Source organism: Chlorocebus sabaeus, chromosome 15 (assembly GCF_047675955.1).
Source record: "Chlorocebus sabaeus isolate Y175 chromosome 15, mChlSab1.0.hap1, whole genome shotgun sequence".
In the NCBI taxonomy this organism is placed as follows: domain Eukaryota; kingdom Metazoa; phylum Chordata; class Mammalia; order Primates; family Cercopithecidae; genus Chlorocebus; species Chlorocebus sabaeus.
Genome location: NC_132918.1, coordinates 55,809,906 through 55,826,857, shown reverse-complemented (window position 1 = coordinate 55,826,857; position 16,952 = coordinate 55,809,906). Strand labels below are relative to the sequence as shown.

General features: G+C 44.4%; 1 protein-coding gene across 1 annotated transcript in view; it reads left to right on the top strand.

The window, feature by feature from the left end:
- Positions 1 to 16,952, top strand: part of EPHB1 (EPH receptor B1) — a 453,280-nt gene that overhangs the window by 327,458 nt on the left and 108,870 nt on the right. The window contains exon 5 of the mRNA XM_073023598.1: positions 3,064 to 3,399. Within this exon, the coding sequence (XP_072879699.1) occupies positions 3,064 to 3,399 (336 nt within the window). The remainder of the gene's footprint in view (positions 1 to 3,063; positions 3,400 to 16,952) is intronic.

The following is a 16,952-nucleotide window of genomic DNA, read 5'->3' as shown; positions in this document are numbered from 1 at the left end:
TGACAAAGAGAAGGAGACTATCACAATGCAATGATGGAGTCTCACTTAGGCACCTGGAAATGAGCTATGGAAACCCAGATGGGGAGAGCATGACTGCTGGACCTCAGGGAAGGGTCTGGTGGAATGGGTGCTAGACCTTGAAGAGTGAGCAGGAGTTCATCAAGTTGATACAGAGGGAAAAGAACTTGAGACAGAGGGAAGAACACTGTGTAGAGGCTTAGAGGTAAGAAGAGAGTTTAGTGTGCACAGGAAATTTCGGAAACATTTCTACTAGCCAGAATACGAGGGGTGAAGGTCAACTGCCAGGGATGAGATCAAGACCAGCAAGATCCCATGGGGACTTGAATGGCATGGAAAGGAGGGCAACCATTTTGGATAATCAGGAAGCAGGGGGGGAATTGTGCAGAACGCTATGACTCCATGTGCAATTTAGAACTCACACTCTGGCAGAAGAGACTGTATCAGAGAGATGCAGAAGCAATATTGGAGAATGAATTAGGAGGCTTTTGCAGTAGGGTAGAAAAAGTGATGAGGCCAAGAATTCTGAGGCCATGGGGATAGAGAGGAAGGGACATATCTAAGGAAAAGTAGAGGAAGATGGACAGATTGTGCTAATAGTCCCTATGTTAGGGGATGCAGAAGATGTGGCTCCCAGAGCCTGACTGGTGACTACACAAGTGTTAAGGAAGGTAAGGATTGAATTGTGTTCCTGGATTTGTCACATAGAAAGCCAAAGGAAAAGCAGTCATAGCAGAGAAGTGGGGAAGTAACCAGGCTTCAGTTGGCTGAGCAGGGAGAGAAGAAAGACAGTAAGTGTAGGATCTTGTTTGGAAAAGCTTGGCTCAGCCAAGAGTAAAGAAGAGAGGGTGTGCAATTTAGAGAGATGCCAGGTGATGATGTTTTGGTTTGAAAATGGCAAAGACTTGTATGAGTTTACATTGAGAAACTGGAGTCAGTGGGGAGAGTGTAGCCAAAGCTCAAAGGAAAGAGGAGATAATTGAAGGAGGAAAGTCTCAATGGGTGAGAGGGATGGATGGTCACTCTCTTGATCAGTGCCTGCCTCCCCCTTTCCCCGAGACTGCCTTCTGAGTGATAGCCTAGGATGTCCCAAGGATGCAGTGAGATAAAAAGATTCATCCCACACCTAGTATAAAGCAAGCACTCAGTGAATGTCTTTATTTTGAGATGAGAAACAGGGGCCCGTGGGTGAGTGTAGGCTCTCTGCTATAAAAGTGAGACTAGCAAGAGTGGCGTTGACTGCTGAGAGCTTGTGGTCTGTGTCCCATCAGTCAGAAGCAAACAGACATGTCTAAGACAGGCAGTGACCAATGTGGATGGTAAAAATTGTGCACTATGGGGCAAGCTTGGCCCAGCCCTGTAAGAGCCTACGTGGGACAGTACCGACTACCTTCCCAGCACTAGCTATGTGATTATTTGAAAAGAGATGGATGTTTATTCCTGGGCAGATGGGTGGGGAATTCTTGAATGCTGTTTGTAAGACTTCAGTAAAAATGCTTCATGAATTCTGCCCTGTCACAAGTGTGCATGAATGCTGTGCTTTAGTTCAGGCCTAATGGGCTTTATATGGTACAGTACTGATTTTCTTTCATGTTTTAATAGAACCTGATTTAATATTTGCTTTCTGCTCTAGCTGCTTGCTGTTGACTGATTCAACACAGAATCCTTCCCTGGTGCCCCCCGACCTTGTTGTTATTCCCTCATTTTGTGTGTTGGCATTTGATTCCTGTCTCCAGCATGAACCACTTTACACATGTCTTCGTTCAGCTGGTGACAGTCACGTGCATGAATTCTGAATGCATTACTATCCGAAGCGGCTGCTCCAGCAGACCTGCCATTCGAAAGGGGGGCTTCCGGGCAGGATTCATTTTTATCGGTTAGACACTGAGGAGATGCAAGGCTCAGGCTTGGGAACCTGAAACTATGATCTGTTCTGGTTTTGGGCAACAGATTCTCCAACTTAATCTCAAAAATGCCCAGCATTGTGACCATTAATTCAGCAATATTTTGGTCTTCTATGAAGCACCAGGATTTCCACAGTTTTGCAACAGGGCATTTCAATTTTCGCCAGATTGTGAAAAGTGGCCATAAACAGAGCTTTCCAGAAGAAGGAGGCTGCCCTCTGTGAGTCCCAGCGACCCTATCTGGTTTGTAAGAGAAGGTCTGTTCAGAGCAGGGCTATAGTTGAGAATGTGAGCTTTGGAATCAGGCAGGTATGGTCTTTCACACCGGCTTCAGTTCTTATAGACCTATGCAATCTACAGCCAGCCTCCTTTCTAAGCTTTACTTCCCCTTTCTATTAAACTGAGATAATTATTGTATCTTCCTGGTAGGGGTCTTGGGGGGGAATAAATGAGGTAATGTATATAAAGCAGCGAGCAGAACGTCTAAACACACTCATGTTTTCTTATGTCATGGGGCCCAAAGTGACTACATGGACCTCTCCCACCCAATTCTGCTTCTTGTCTCATGTGTCAAAGTTGGTGCAATGTAAATATGCATCTATTCAGGTGCTCTGGAAGCCTGTCCTACAGAGATGCATCCCTGCTACCACGCACACACCACATAGATCCTAAATTGTGTGAGATTTTGTGCAGAATTTCAGAATATGTTAGGGCTTTTGGAGGGGCCTCTCATATCCCTCTACCATTGAGTTCTACACCAATTAAGATTAGACAAAGAATCCGGTAAATGTTCAATATATATGCATTTTATTAATCCTAAACCTGGTTGGAGGATGCGGCTTGATCCTGAGAACAAAAGGCCTTAAACCCAGGTCCTGGAACCTTCTTTCCCTTGGCACATGTGATTGAAAGAAGAAAAGCCTCAGTGAAGATGATAGAAATGGGAGCTAGGGACAAGGTGTCATCTCTGTTCGCCTATTCTTTTTTCAAAATGAAGAGGAGCATAGACATTTGGGGTTGAGGAAGGAGTGGGAGGCGAGCGCACTGATGAGGATGGGAATGCACCAGAGGCAGACAAGAGAGATGCTGGACAAGGAAGCTTATGTCTGGCCTCACTGGACCCTTCTTTGTCTCCCTGCAGGTGTCCCATCAGGTCCCCGCAATGTTATCTCCATCGTCAATGAGACATCCATCATTCTGGAGTGGCACCCTCCAAGGGAGACAGGTGGGCGGGATGATGTGACCTACAATATCATCTGCAAAAAGTGCCGGGCAGACCGCCGGAGCTGCTCCCGCTGCGATGACAATGTGGAGTTTGTGCCCAGGCAGCTGGGCCTGACTGAGTGCCGCGTCTCCATCAGCAGCCTGTGGGCCCATACCCCCTACACCTTTGACATCCAGGCCATCAATGGAGTCTCCAGCAAGAGTCCCTTTCCCCCACAGCATGTCTCTGTCAACATCACCACAAACCAAGCCGGTAAGTCTAGAGGCTTCTGTGCTCCTGTGTGGATGTGTGGCTGGCTCTTTGTCTCTAGGCAGGGACACAGCTGCAGACACACCCATCCTGCCAGTGTGCTGTCAGGCCCCTGTCCAGGAGTGAACGTGTCAGGTGATGGGCATTTGTGATCACATGGAGAAGGCAGGTGTAGTGCTGTGCTTCTGAGAATGAGCTGCAGACTAGGGGATTTTCTTGTGCCCAGCACAAAAGCAAAGAAGTGTATCCAAGCCAGAATAGGACCTAGTGCTCTTCATCCAGCCTGAGCTCAACAAATCCTGTTGGAAAGATGGATGAAGAGATGAACAGACAGGTGTGTGAGTGGATAAACAGAGGATTGTGTAAATGGATGGACAGATGGACAGAGGGGTGGGTAGGTGGACGGATGGACAGACAGATGGTGAGTGAGTGGAGGCACTGAAAGACTTTGAGAACAGGACCACCAATGATGCTTTATGGAAACCCAATGATAGAAATTTTCCAGAAATCATATGATAAAATCAATATTGCCTTCATTTTCCAATTAAACCTATGTAGTTCAAAAGTGTATTCTGCTTTATAGCTTGCTCTGATGAATGATATGCTGCTATTGAGACCTCAGATAGATGGCAATAGATTGGTTCCAATAACCAGCACATCCTCTGGCACAGCTCAGAACACATTTTCTTTTACTTTATTTCTGAATCTTGCACTCTTTTGATCTTTTCTCTTCATTACTTTTCACAGCTCTTGCAAGAATCTGTTTCTTTTTATATCAATTTAACCAGTCCATTCATGCACTTATTTATTCATTCATCATTAAGAGATAGTCATTTAGCATGTACTGTGTGCCACGCTGTGGATTAGACACAGTGAAGGATGCAGTGATACTTGGACACTATTGTTCCTCTCATGAAACTCATTAACTGACGAATTTAGAGGATATAGATACAAAGCACAAAGCTGCAAGGTAAAATGCTGTACGCATGCAGTAAATACCAAGGGAGTTAGAGAAAAATGAGCAATCTCTCTCCCGGGGTTACTGTGCAAAGCTGCAGAGGGGAAGTGAACATCACGTGTACAGGCAACGAGGGTTATAGGCAGTGGACCGTGATGTTATTTGGAATTATAGATTTTTTTCTCAATTAACAAATTCTAAAAGGACAGCTTGTTAGTAGAATAGCAGGAGCCAAGCATCTATCTCGGCTCTCTCTTCCTCTGTGTATCTGCGCCTCCCTGACCTTCTCTTTTCTACTCTATCCTTTCCTACTCACCTCCCCACCCTCAGACTCATTCTGCTTCTTTTAAAACCAGGCATCTTAGGCATCTTTGATGGCAGATGAATCTTGAGTTTAAGCTGTCAGAACTGAGAAGAAAAAAGGTGTCGTAGGAGAGCGTGTCTGTCCAGATGGCTGCGTTGTTGCTCTGTGTGTGTGTGTGTGTGTGTGTGTGTTCATGTGGTGTGTTTGTATGTATGTGTATGATCACGTGTTTACATGCATACGCATGTAGTGAGAAAATAAGAGTGGAAGTGTAGAAGCCTCCAGCTGGTGACCACAGTGTTGGTGCCGTGAGACAAAGGTTGTGACATTTTGTCTTACCCAAAGAAAGGAGAATGGTAATTTCTGCATTATGTTAAGCATGTAACATGGGCAGCCTTTGTTAGCAGTATTTCCCTTGAAGAGTTTAGGCAGAAAACTGGCTGAAATATTTTAGTGTCCCAGCTTCTGGGAATGACAATCTTGCCAGGCTGTCATGTTACACTGGGCTTGGCTGTCTTTTCTCTCTCTCTAAGCATGTGCGAACAAACCTGCCACTTATATCGGTTTGCTTTTATTTCTGCCCTCCCTTCTCTTACCCTGCTATTCCCGAACCTGCCCATCTGCTTGTCTTGCCATCTGCACCTTCCTAGACTGCAGTGAAGCTGGGGGACCAAGGCTCTTGCAAGGGGCCCTGCATTACCAACATGTAAAATATTCATTTTTATCCTCACCCTTTTGCTTCTCCATGAGCACACTTCTCATGTGCTTTGTTCTCCCTCTGGCAGGCCCTTTAATCTTAATTATCCCTGATTTTGTAGTCCTAGCGTCCATTATCACCTTCCAATCTATGATTCCTGTTTGGCCACTCTGGAATTCTGGTGTCAGAGAGTTTACACTCACTGAGAGAAGGATCCAGTTGCTTCTTGGGAGCACATGGTTATTGTAAAACAAATATCAAGTTGACCAGTAGTTCCTAATCTATGGGCTGTGGACTGAGGAACAGGCTGCCATTGCACTGATTTGATGAATCTATGTGCAAATACAAATTATTTTCAACCAACAGTTAGTATTTTTTTAAAGATGAGAACCATCAAATAAACATTCAAACCTGAACTTCTGTGAGAACAGTTTAGAACTATGAACAGAAGCTATGTATTTTACCAGAGGTGGAAGAGAGACTAAAAAGTAGGCATCATAAAAACTCTAATGACTCAGATCCATGAAAGGCTGAGGTGGGTGGACCCATGTGTTACCAATAGGTCCTGACATGTCTAACCTTCCCAGAATACCCCTGAGGTGGTTTACTCTGGGTCAGATCTAGCTCAGTCTTCCTCCCCTGGCTTCATTGTATGGTATGACCCCTCTTTGTGCCTGTGGCCACCTGTCCTACTGTTTGGGTCATTAGTAGCTAGATGGAAGGCAAAGAATTTGACCAAGAGGAGTCCTGGGATCAATCATTAAGTCAACCTGTGTTTATTGAATACATACTCTATGTTTGGAACTGCCCAAACTGTGAAGTGGCTTTGGACTACTGACTGGGTCCTGATTGAGAAATAGATGAATAATAATGATTATAGTTGACACCTCCTGTTTGTGTTTCTTTTGAGTTCACAAATAATTTTGGAATTATGTGGACTCATTTAATCCTCGTAATTACACAATGGCTTGGAGATTATTGTTCCTATTTTTCTGATAAGAAAGCAGAGACTTAAAGGGATTTGGAGAATCTAGGATTAGAAAGAGATCAACAGGATATCCCTTATCTTTGTCTACCTTATGGTATTCTGTCCTAAAAGTGGACAGTACCTCTGGGTCCCCCATTTCATAGTCTCCAACAATAGGCTCTTCTTGACTCCAAGAGATGAGATCTAAGAAGAGACCTTGGAGATTTTTGCTATCATTTGTTTTTGGTCATTGGGCACATGGTAAATACAGTTTTTCACTCAGAGACAAGCTTGTCTGTTGAGTTCTGAGATTCAGAGAGCCTTCATCTTCTCCCATCATGACCCCAATTGTGTCTATAGTCGTAACTATTCAAGGACCAGGTATCACTTGGAGAGTTTCAGGACTGGATCCTTACCCAGTCCAAAGGCAGTGGCAGAGAACTGACATCTTTGAGCACCTCCAATGTGCCAACCCCTACCACATGTTTTTTTGTTTTTGTTTTTGTTCTTTTTATAGAGAAGGTGGATCAGATGAAGAAACTTAGGTCAGAGCAGTTTTGAATTTGCTCAGCATCTCACAGCCAACAAATGATTCTGAGAAACATCATTTGCACCTCCCTAGGCTGCAGATATTTCTGAGAAACATCATTTCTTGGCTGTGAGATGGTTTGTGGCCATTTTATCCTCAGACTGATGAAAAATCACATTGTAGTGGACTGTGTAAGTCATAAGCTCTCTCTAAGCTGTTGCCACATTGCTAGGCCACTTTAGCTGTCAAAAAAATGTCCATCATCTTTGGTCAGGATTGGTCATGAATTATGCAAGCTCAAATTTACGTGAGGTCTTCAGGGATACATCCTTGCACTGAATACAGCTGCCATGAGTTTAAAATAGACCAGATCAGGTGCAACTCTCTCTGTTCCAGTGGCCAAGTGATCTGCAGAGAGATTGTTATCACCACTAACTCCTGCAGTCACTCTCTGGCATCTGGCCCCAGATTCAGACTGATGGCCGGATCATCTGGCTGTCAGAGAGAATTAAGTGAATGACAAACTTTACTTCTCTGTTCTGCCAAATAGACTTGGAGTGTCAAAGTTGGAAAAGAAGACCTCAGAGGAAATCTTGGGGGTATAAAAGATGAATCCGACCAGCACATGAACTTGGGACCATCTAAGCCAAAGAGAACAAACTCAAAGACCCCTAAGGCCAGGCAGGTAATGGAGAGGAGCAAAGTGGGGCCAGGTATAAGGCAATAGGGAGTGGTGGGGACTGCAGGGAACTAAAGAGCAGAGAGGCAGCCATTGTTCAGCTCCAGCAAGAGTTGCCATGCCCAGCACTGCCTGATTTTATAAGCTGAAAATCCAGATTTAAAATGTTGACAACTGATTAGAAAATTTTAAAGCACTTGAGAGCCAAACAAATCCAATTCTGGATTTAACCTGTTGGCGATGGTTTGTAACCTCTGATTCAGAGGGTGAATCTGATTAACCCAAGTCTTACTGCCGAGCATGCTCTGTTTTCCATTCTCATTCCACCGTGGGGCAGTCATCTTCCTCACCTCTGGGCTCATGGTGGCAGAGTGCAGTGGGGTATTCCTGGGGTTTCTTTCCCTCTCTGCTCCTCACATGAATCATGCAAGTTCATTTAACTGGCAAGATCCCTCATTTCTTGCCTATAAAATATGAGTCATGATACCTGCTTCCTAGTACTATAGTGACAAGCAAATGAGACAGCAGATAGAAAATCACTCTGTAAACTATACTATGGACTGAGAGATTAGCATCATTTCTGGGAATATGTCTTGAGCTAGAGAGCAATTTGCTGTACTTTTTCTCCCTAGACTGTTTCCTTCCAAGGCTTCACAGTTTCTTTGTTTGGGACTGATGTTATCTGTATCAGATACATAACAGATATTGGTCTCTCCATTCTGTGCTGGGAGGAATAGGCACCAGAAACGAGAGTGGCAAAGTCTGTATCCCAATGAGCTAATGATGAGGGAGGAACTGGAGCCCAGAACCTGGGTACCTGCCACTGGATGATTCTGATGTTCAGAGGAGCCTATCTATCTTTTCTCATTGTGTATCTGAAGAAGCAATAATTTCCCCCTTACTTGCATGATCCTATCAGCACAATTTATTTATTTATTTATTTTTATTATTATTATTACTATACTTTAAGTTCTAGGGTACATGTGCATAACGTGCAGGTTTGTTACATATGTATACTTGTGCCATGTTGGTGTGCTGCACCCATCAACTCGTCAGCACCCATCAACTCGTCATTTACATCAGGTATAACTCCCAATGCCATCCCTCCCCCCTCCCCCCTCCCCATGATAGGCCCTGGTATGTGATGTTCCCCTTCCCGAGTCCAAGTGATCTCATTGTTCAGTTCCCACCTATGAGTGAGAACATGCGGTGTTTGGTTTTCTGTTCTTGTGATAGTTTGCTAAGAATGATGGTTTCCAGCTGCATCCTACAAAGGACACAAACTCATCCTTTTTTATGGCTGCATAGTATTCCATGGTGTATATGTGCCACATTTTCTTAATCCAGTCTGTCACTGATGGACATTTGGGTTGATTCCAAGTCTTTGCTATTGTGAATAGTGCCGCAATAAACATACGTGTGCATGTGTCTTTATAGCAGCATGATTTATAATCCTTTGGGTATATACCCAGTAATGGGATGGCTGGGTCATATGGTACATCTAGTTCTAGATCCTTGAGGAATCGCCATACTGTTTTCCATAATGGTTGAACTAGTTTACAGTCCCACCAACAGTGTAAAAGTGTTCCTGTTTCTCCACATCCTCTCCAGCACCTGTTGTTTCCTGACTTTTTAATGATCACCATTCTAACTGGTGTGAGATGGTATCTCATTGTGGTTTTGATTTGCATTTCTCTGATGGCCAGTGATGATGAGCATTTTTTCATGTGTCTGTTGGCTGTATGAATGTCTTCTTTTGAGAAATGTCTGTTCATATCCTTTGCCCACTTTTTGATGGGGTTGTTTGTTTTTTTTCTTGTAAATTTGTTTGAGTTCTTTGTAGGTTCTGGATATTAGCCCTTTGTCAGATGAGTAGATTGCAAAAATTTTCTCCCATTCTGTAGGTTGCCTGTTCACTCTGATGGTAGTTTATTTTGCTGTGCAGAAGCTCTTTAGTTTAATTAGATCCCATTTGTCAATTTTGGCTTTTGCTGCCATTGCTGTTGGTGTTTTAGACATGAAGTCTTTGCCCATGCCTATGTCCTGAATGGTACTACCTAGGTTTTCTTCTAGGATTTTTATGGTATTAGGTCTAACATTTAAGTCTCTAATCCATCTTGAATTACTTTTCGTATAAGGAGTAAGGAAAGGATCCAGTTTCAGCTTTCTACTTATGGCTAGCCAATTTTCCCAGCACCATTTATTAAATAGGGAATCCTTTCTCCATTTCTTGTTTCTCTCAGATTTGTCAAAGATCAGATGGTTGTAGATGTGTGGTATTATTTCTGAGGACTCTGTTCTGTTCCATTGGTCTATATCTCTGTTTTGGTACCAGTACCATGCTGTTTTGGTTACTGTAGCCTTGTAGTATAGTTTGAAGTCAGGTAGCGTGATGCCTCCAGCTTTGTTCTTTTGACTTAGGATTGTCTTGGAGATGCGGGCTCTTTTTTGGTTCCATATGAACTTTAAAGCAGTTTTTTCCAATTCTGTGAAGAAACTCATTGGTAGCTTGATGGGGATGGCATTGAATCTATAAATTACCTTGGACAGTATGGCCATTTTCACGATATTGATTCTTCCTATCCATGAGCATGGTATGTTCTTCCATTTGTTTGTGTCCTCTTTTATTTCACCGAGCAGTGGTTTGTAGTTCTCCTTGAAGAGGTCCTTTACATCCCTTGTAAGTTGGATTCCTAGGTATTTTATTCTCTTTGAAGCAATTGTGAATGGAAGTTCATTCATGATTTGGCTCTCTGTTTGTCTGTTACTGGTGTATAAGAATGCTTGTGATTTTTGCACATTAATTTTGTATCCTGAGACTGCTGAAGTTGCTTATCAGCTTAAGGAGATTTTGGGCTGAGACAATGGGGTTTTCTAAATATACAATCATGTCATCTGCAAAGAGGGACAATTTGACTTCTTCTTTTCCTAACTGAATCCCCTTGATTTCTTTCTCTTGCCTGATTGCCCTAGCCAGAACTTCCAACACTATGTTGAATAGGAGTGGTGAGAGAGGGCATCCCTGTCTTGTGCCAGTTTTCAAAGGGAATTTTTCCAGTTTTTGCCCATTCAGTATGATATTGGCTGTGGGTTTGTCATAAATAGCTCTTATTATTTTGAGGTACATTCCATCAATACCGAATTTATTGAGCGTTTTTAGCATGAAGGGCTGTTGAATTTTGTCAAAAGCCTTTTCTGCATCTATTGAGATAATGATGTGGTTCTTGTCTTTGGTTCTGTTTATATGCTGGATTATGTTTATTGATTTGCGAATGTTGAACCAGCCTTGCATCCCAGGGATGAAGCCCACTTGATCATGGTGGATAAGCTTTTTGATGTGCTGCTGAATCCGGTTTGCCAGTATTTTATTGAGGATTTTTGCATCGATGTTCATCAGGGATATTTATATTTGACATTTATATTATATGCAGTTCATGTATGGCCTGCATGCCACTTCCATGTGGAATACTATTCATCATGCCCACAACACAGACACAACCCATTACTTACTTTCTTTAAAAAAATGCTGCACTATTTCTGTTAATAGTTACAAGCCCATATAGTTTGTCCATTTTTAAGACACTTTTGAAGTTCTTAGACAGTTAAAGTCACTCGAATACACTAATTTTCTTACAAAAGAATTACCTAGCCCATCAACTCCTCTGAATACATCACCTAATTTGCATTATTCCTTGGTTAAATATAGTATTTGCATGCATAAAGAGTAATCTTTGAATATGAAAAGGAATTTTATGATATTGCAATGTATTGAGCTCTTTGGAGGAAAGATATTATGTAAATCTCAAAATTAAATATTAAAACAATATTACACTGCTGCCTGTAAAAATGTAGAGTGTTAAGATCCATATGCTGAAGCCAGTTCATTTTTAAGGGCTGTGCTCATTGGAAATTAGCAGGCAAAATTTGCTCCAATGCAGAGAAAAGATTGAGTGAGAATTTTAAAGACTAGAAGGACTTGAAAGAAAACTTTCATTGAAGTTAATAAAGAAAAGTTAAAAAAAAAAAAACTGAAGCAAATAAAATTTTCACTGCTCTTAATTTCATAGTTCGTTTCATTGCTTTCTTCTCATTGTTAATTCTAGAAAAGGTTGTTTTTATTGTTTCTTAAGGTCTGGCATTGAGAAGGAACTTCCAAGTGGCCTCAGAAGGACCCTGGCCATTTGCAAACAATGATGTGCTCTCCATTGAGCTCAGAGGGTCGGCAGATGGCACTGCCCCTGACCAATGTCCTGGCTTCCATCCTTGGCAACCTTGGGGTCCTCCACCAGATGGTGAGCTGTGTGGAGAATCACACTTTCTCACCTACCACCAGTTTTCTGAGGGAACGGCCACACAATGCCAGGCACAGAGAGCCTTGATTAATATTTGCCAGATGGCTTCAGTCCCCACAGATGAGCATTAGTATGTAAGTGTTTGGTTGGGGAGTGGTGATGAGAATGTGTCCTGGTGACCTGCAGGTAACATCGTAAGATAGCCTCCCAGATGAGTCAGGTGATCTGGAGTCTTCCTCTGCTGTGGCTCCTTGCAGGAAGACTTAGGGAATGTTGCTTAGGATGATGCTACAAGCCCTGATCCACTCAGAGGAACACAGAGAGACTCAACCACTCTCAAAGGGATTGGTTTGTTTGGGCACTTTAACTTTAGAAATGTATTCATTCACTTAACACATTCTTTATGACTGCTTACCAAGTACTGCTTGCAAGTACTGGCTCAAGGGTACTGCTTCTTAGGGGCTCTCATTCATTCGCCTACTTGTCGAATATTTTCAAGGCCTTTCTGCATGCCATATACTGCTGTAAACACTGGGAACACAGCAGCACACGTAACAGACAAAAATCTGTGCCATTGTGGAGCTTGCATTCTAGTCGACAGCACTCACTGAGACTGGGATCAGAGGCCCAGAAAAGTCACAAAGTAAGCAGGTGACTGAATTGGGAAGTGACTTGATGGGGTGCAGGACCCTCAGCTGGGCTCTTGGTACCACCCTCTTCTGTGGTACCCACTCTTACATTCCAAAAGTTAGGATGGAACCACATGTTGTTGCCAGAGGACATTTCAGTTGGTGGTGGATGTAGCTATACAGTGACAATGTGTTGGATGGGATATTTTATTGTTCAACAGACCAATTTGAATGAACTCCTTGTGGATGGATATCACACGCTGGGCCACACAGTGGTTGGGTATGAGAATTCTTCTTTCCAGGTCATGAGCAGTGACTTGTGATGCTGCTAACAGCTCCAGAACTGCCTTCACTCTGCCAGGATTACCAGAGTGCCCACAGGACTCAGGGACCTATTTGCTTGTTTACTCCATCTTGGGCCAGGCACTCCAAGTACATAGCTTCAGGAGTAAAAATGGCTACTGACAATGAGACTGGAGGAAATTTCTTACCCTGTAAGGATCTTATATCCACATGAGATTGTTATAACCCTTATTGGAGAGGGGACACCAGTTGGATTATGAGATAGTTGCGATTCACCTTGTGAACTATCTCATAAAGAGGTATCTCATAAAAAGGCAAAGAGGATGGGAGGGAAGAGGATCCAGGTGATCCATCCACTCCATGCTTCTGTGGCAAGTCAACTCCATGAGCTAACTGGCATCTCCAGGAGAGAAAGCCCTGTATCCATCCTGTTGACTATTGTGTCCAGATAGGTGTCTAGTTGGGTGCCTGAAATATAGAAAGCAATCAATAAATGTTCATTGAATGAACTAATAACTTGTTAAATAAATACATGAATGAGTGCTTCAGTCTTTCTTATAGTAATCTCAGGCATCAGCAAATGGTGCAGCTTTAGCTGTCTCTGTGATCTTTCCTTTATCAGGCATCTTTGGGTGGGGATCTGTGCTTGCAGTTTCCCCCTATATTCTCCTAGATGTTGGTAAGACCTGAGGCTTCCTGTGTGCACTGCATCCCCAAACCATAACCATGGCTCTGTGGGAGCTGCTCTTCTACGACCTGGCCTGTCCTACCTCCCCCACTGGCAGGGTCCCACCTGCTTGAGCAAATGCAGGGAGGGTGGTTAGGATGGCATCCCAGCACTGTTGTCTGTCCCCCTGCATGCCAGTCCCGTGCCTATCATTTTCACAGTACCATCCATGTTAAACAGGCAGGAGCACCAGGGGTTTCTGAATGCAGCAATTAACAAAACAGTAATCAAGCTAAGTGTTTAATTTCAGAAAATTAACATCTTCTCTGAGCGGATGTGAAAGATGGAGGAAAAAGGCACATTGAATGTTCTGGGTAAATAAAGGCAACGCTGGACCACAATTATTTTTCAGTGCAAGGGAGACTCTTTGCCAATCCCTCAGGCCTCAGGATCAGTTTTCTTCTGACAGCCAAACTGCAGGAAAGCCTTAGCTGTAGAATTGAGCCCTAAGATTTTAAAGTGTGTGCGTTTCTTTCTTTCTTTCTTTTTCTTTTTTTTCTTTTTTGACAGTAGAGCAAATGCTTTCACCATTCAGAAGAGCTTGGGGGAACAAGAGCCCAGTCATGCCCCCTAGGAGTGCATCTGCCCTGTACAAACTCCCAATGTGATGTATGTTGCCCTTCTCTGAATTGTACTTGTTAAAGGGACAGTATGGTGATTTCTTGGATGTGCATTAGTTGTTTATGTGCTTAGGCTCTATTTCTCCTGGCAGACTGAGGGCTCCCAAGGGAAAAGGCCATGTCTTTCTCCTCCTAGTAAACCCTGCCCCTCAGCAATGTGTCCTCTGCTATAAGGTGTCCTGGCTGACCTTATACCATGTCACACTCTGGTGCTGCCTCCTAAACCAGTGGGCTGGTTTTTGTTTGCAGGAAGAGGCTTGTGTGTAGGGAGGGAAGCTTGCTAGGAGGTGGGTGTGCAGGGGACTGGGTCCCTAGAAGAACAGTGAGGTCCTGGGAGTGAGTGCCTGGGATAGAGGACTGGAAGAGCAAGGAAAGTGGCTTTGCGTGAGGGATGCTATGAAGTTTGAGGCACAGAGAGACAGTCTTGAGACTATGTGATGAGATACCATCAGTAACTGGAGGCAGGGCTCTCAGAGGGGCACTGAGCCTGGCACTGCCCGAGGAAGCACTGAAAACCACGTTCCCACAGGACCACAGGTCCTTGGGTGGGGGTGCCTGGCCATCTGGCTTAATAAGCAATGTTCCTTGAGGGGTCTCGCAGGCAGCTGACATGGAGAACAAAGAAAGCAAAGGAGGAGAATGAGAGTATAGTTTGCGAGTGCAGAGGAGACATCCCCAGTGTCTCCCAGAAGTATTCAGGGACTGCATCAACAGAAAACAGGTTTTGGTTCTGCACATGCATAATTTGTGGAGAGTTTGAGTACTCAAATCAGGATATTACTTATGCAGTTGGATATTCAGGCTTCTATTTTCTCTGGAAGGTGGGAAATAAGATTGGTTGCTGAGAGTGAAGGGGAAAGCATTGGGGTTGAAAGTTTGAGGAGAATGGAAAAGGCTTGGCAGTGCTATTGAAGAGAATGGGAAATGGAACTATTCAGGTAAATTCAATATTTCTGGAAAGTACTGAGAGCTCATTTGAAGTTGGTGATCACATGTTTAGAAAGCCGCCTCTTTTTCTTCTTATGTGGCTTTCTCAGCAGTATATGGCTCCTGGACAGCAGGCCCTACCGGAAACAGATCACAAATATATCTCTGGTTGAGTTTTGACAGTCATATGCTCTGAAAAGATAAAGGCAACGTATGCCTAAGGGTTTGGGGAGTATTGTGAATTATGTTATTGCAAAGATGGAGCCTAAGATGGATAATAATGGATATGAATAAAGGAGAAGGCTGATGCATTCGGTGGAAGTAAATGCCAAGAGGCCAGATGAGGCCAAAAAAGAGTTGCAGTGGGCTCATCTGAGGTGGTGAGGAAGCAGAATATTTAGACTTGTGATTTTGAAAATTGAGTGACTTTAGGCAAAGCAGAGTCTAAGTGTGCCATGGGAATTGGCAGGCATGGAAGAGTTGCAGAGGCCAGGGAACTGAGATTATATTGTTTAAGTGAACATTGAAGTCACACACAGGAGGGCAAGGCTCAGGGTAGAGAGGAAGACAAAGACAGAAGCTCATGCCTCCAATGAATGGGGCTGTGATGGTGGGAGTATATGGTGGTCCCAAGACCTGGAGAGTGGTGGTCTAGCCAAATGGCATTTTTGCGAAGGGTGCAGGAGATGGCGATTGATGGTGTGAAACAGACAGTCAGGAGCAAGAATGACACACCCCACTTCCTGACCCTGAGGTGTGCTGGATGCAAAATCATAAACTGTCACCAGTTGAGAGGGCTGCAAGGCAAAGGTATCCTCGAGGGACAGCTGCTCTTCCTTAATGCAGACATGGAGTGAAGGCTCTGAGGGAAGGTGGTGGGTACAAGGGAGTTTCCTGATTTGTAAATGAAGGGCCCAGGGCTGGGGTGTGCTCAGTAGTCAAAGGGAAAGTCAGAATCAAGGAGAAGAGACCCAGAACTCCATGGGGTTGGTGATGTCCAGAAAGGGGCTAAAGAGTGGGCATGGCAGGATGGAAGCCAGCCTGTGGAGCCTGGTGGGCTGCTCTGAGGAGGAGGGGCTCTGGACCTTCAAGCCAGAAGACTCAGACCTCCAGGCCTGGAGGAGGATGGTCACAGTGACTGCAGGTGCAGCTCCCCTGCCCAGCATTGGTGGCAGTGATGTCAGCCTTAGGGCAGTAGTGGTGGGTCCTCCAGCTGCATTAGGGATTCGGCTGAATGTGTGAGAGTGAGAGCCAGATGTAACAGGGGCACACAACCTGTGATGGGGTATCTCCTGTGGCCTCTCCACTGCTAGTGTTTAGAGTGGACTGCCGTTCATGACCAATCATTAAATAGACCAAAGCTGTCAGTGCTCTGCTCTTGCCCCACACCTGGGAAAGGCTGGCAGACCTGAGGGGAGGCAGAGCCCTGTGACATGCCCCAGCTGACATGTGAGTACCAATGGTTGTGTCCTCAGCAGCCGTCACAGTGCTTAGATGCCTGCCTGAAGAGTATCCTGCTCCACACACACCTCCACAGCCTCCCACAGTTGCAGGGTCACAGAGTGCAGGTTTGCTATAGTTTTCACATAAATAGCACCTTCTAAGGCACCTTTTGATTCCCCCAGCAGGGAGGAGGACCTGTGGGAAAATGCCAGGTTGCAGCGACCCAGGAGGCAGAGGTGCCACCAGGAGCACACTGCAGCCTGCCTCCTCCAGGCACAGGGCTCTGCACACTTCTACCATGGGTGGGGACCCCTGCTCTCCCTGAGGGCACAAGGGGGGTCCCAGAAGGCAGTGCCCATCCATTAGTGATGCTGATGTAACTCAATGTCCCCCACCCCTATGCCTGGCCTCCTCAAGGCTCTGGAAATGCAGAGTGCATGAGTTGTGAGGAGGGACCCCTACACTGGTCTCAGGGAAAGGA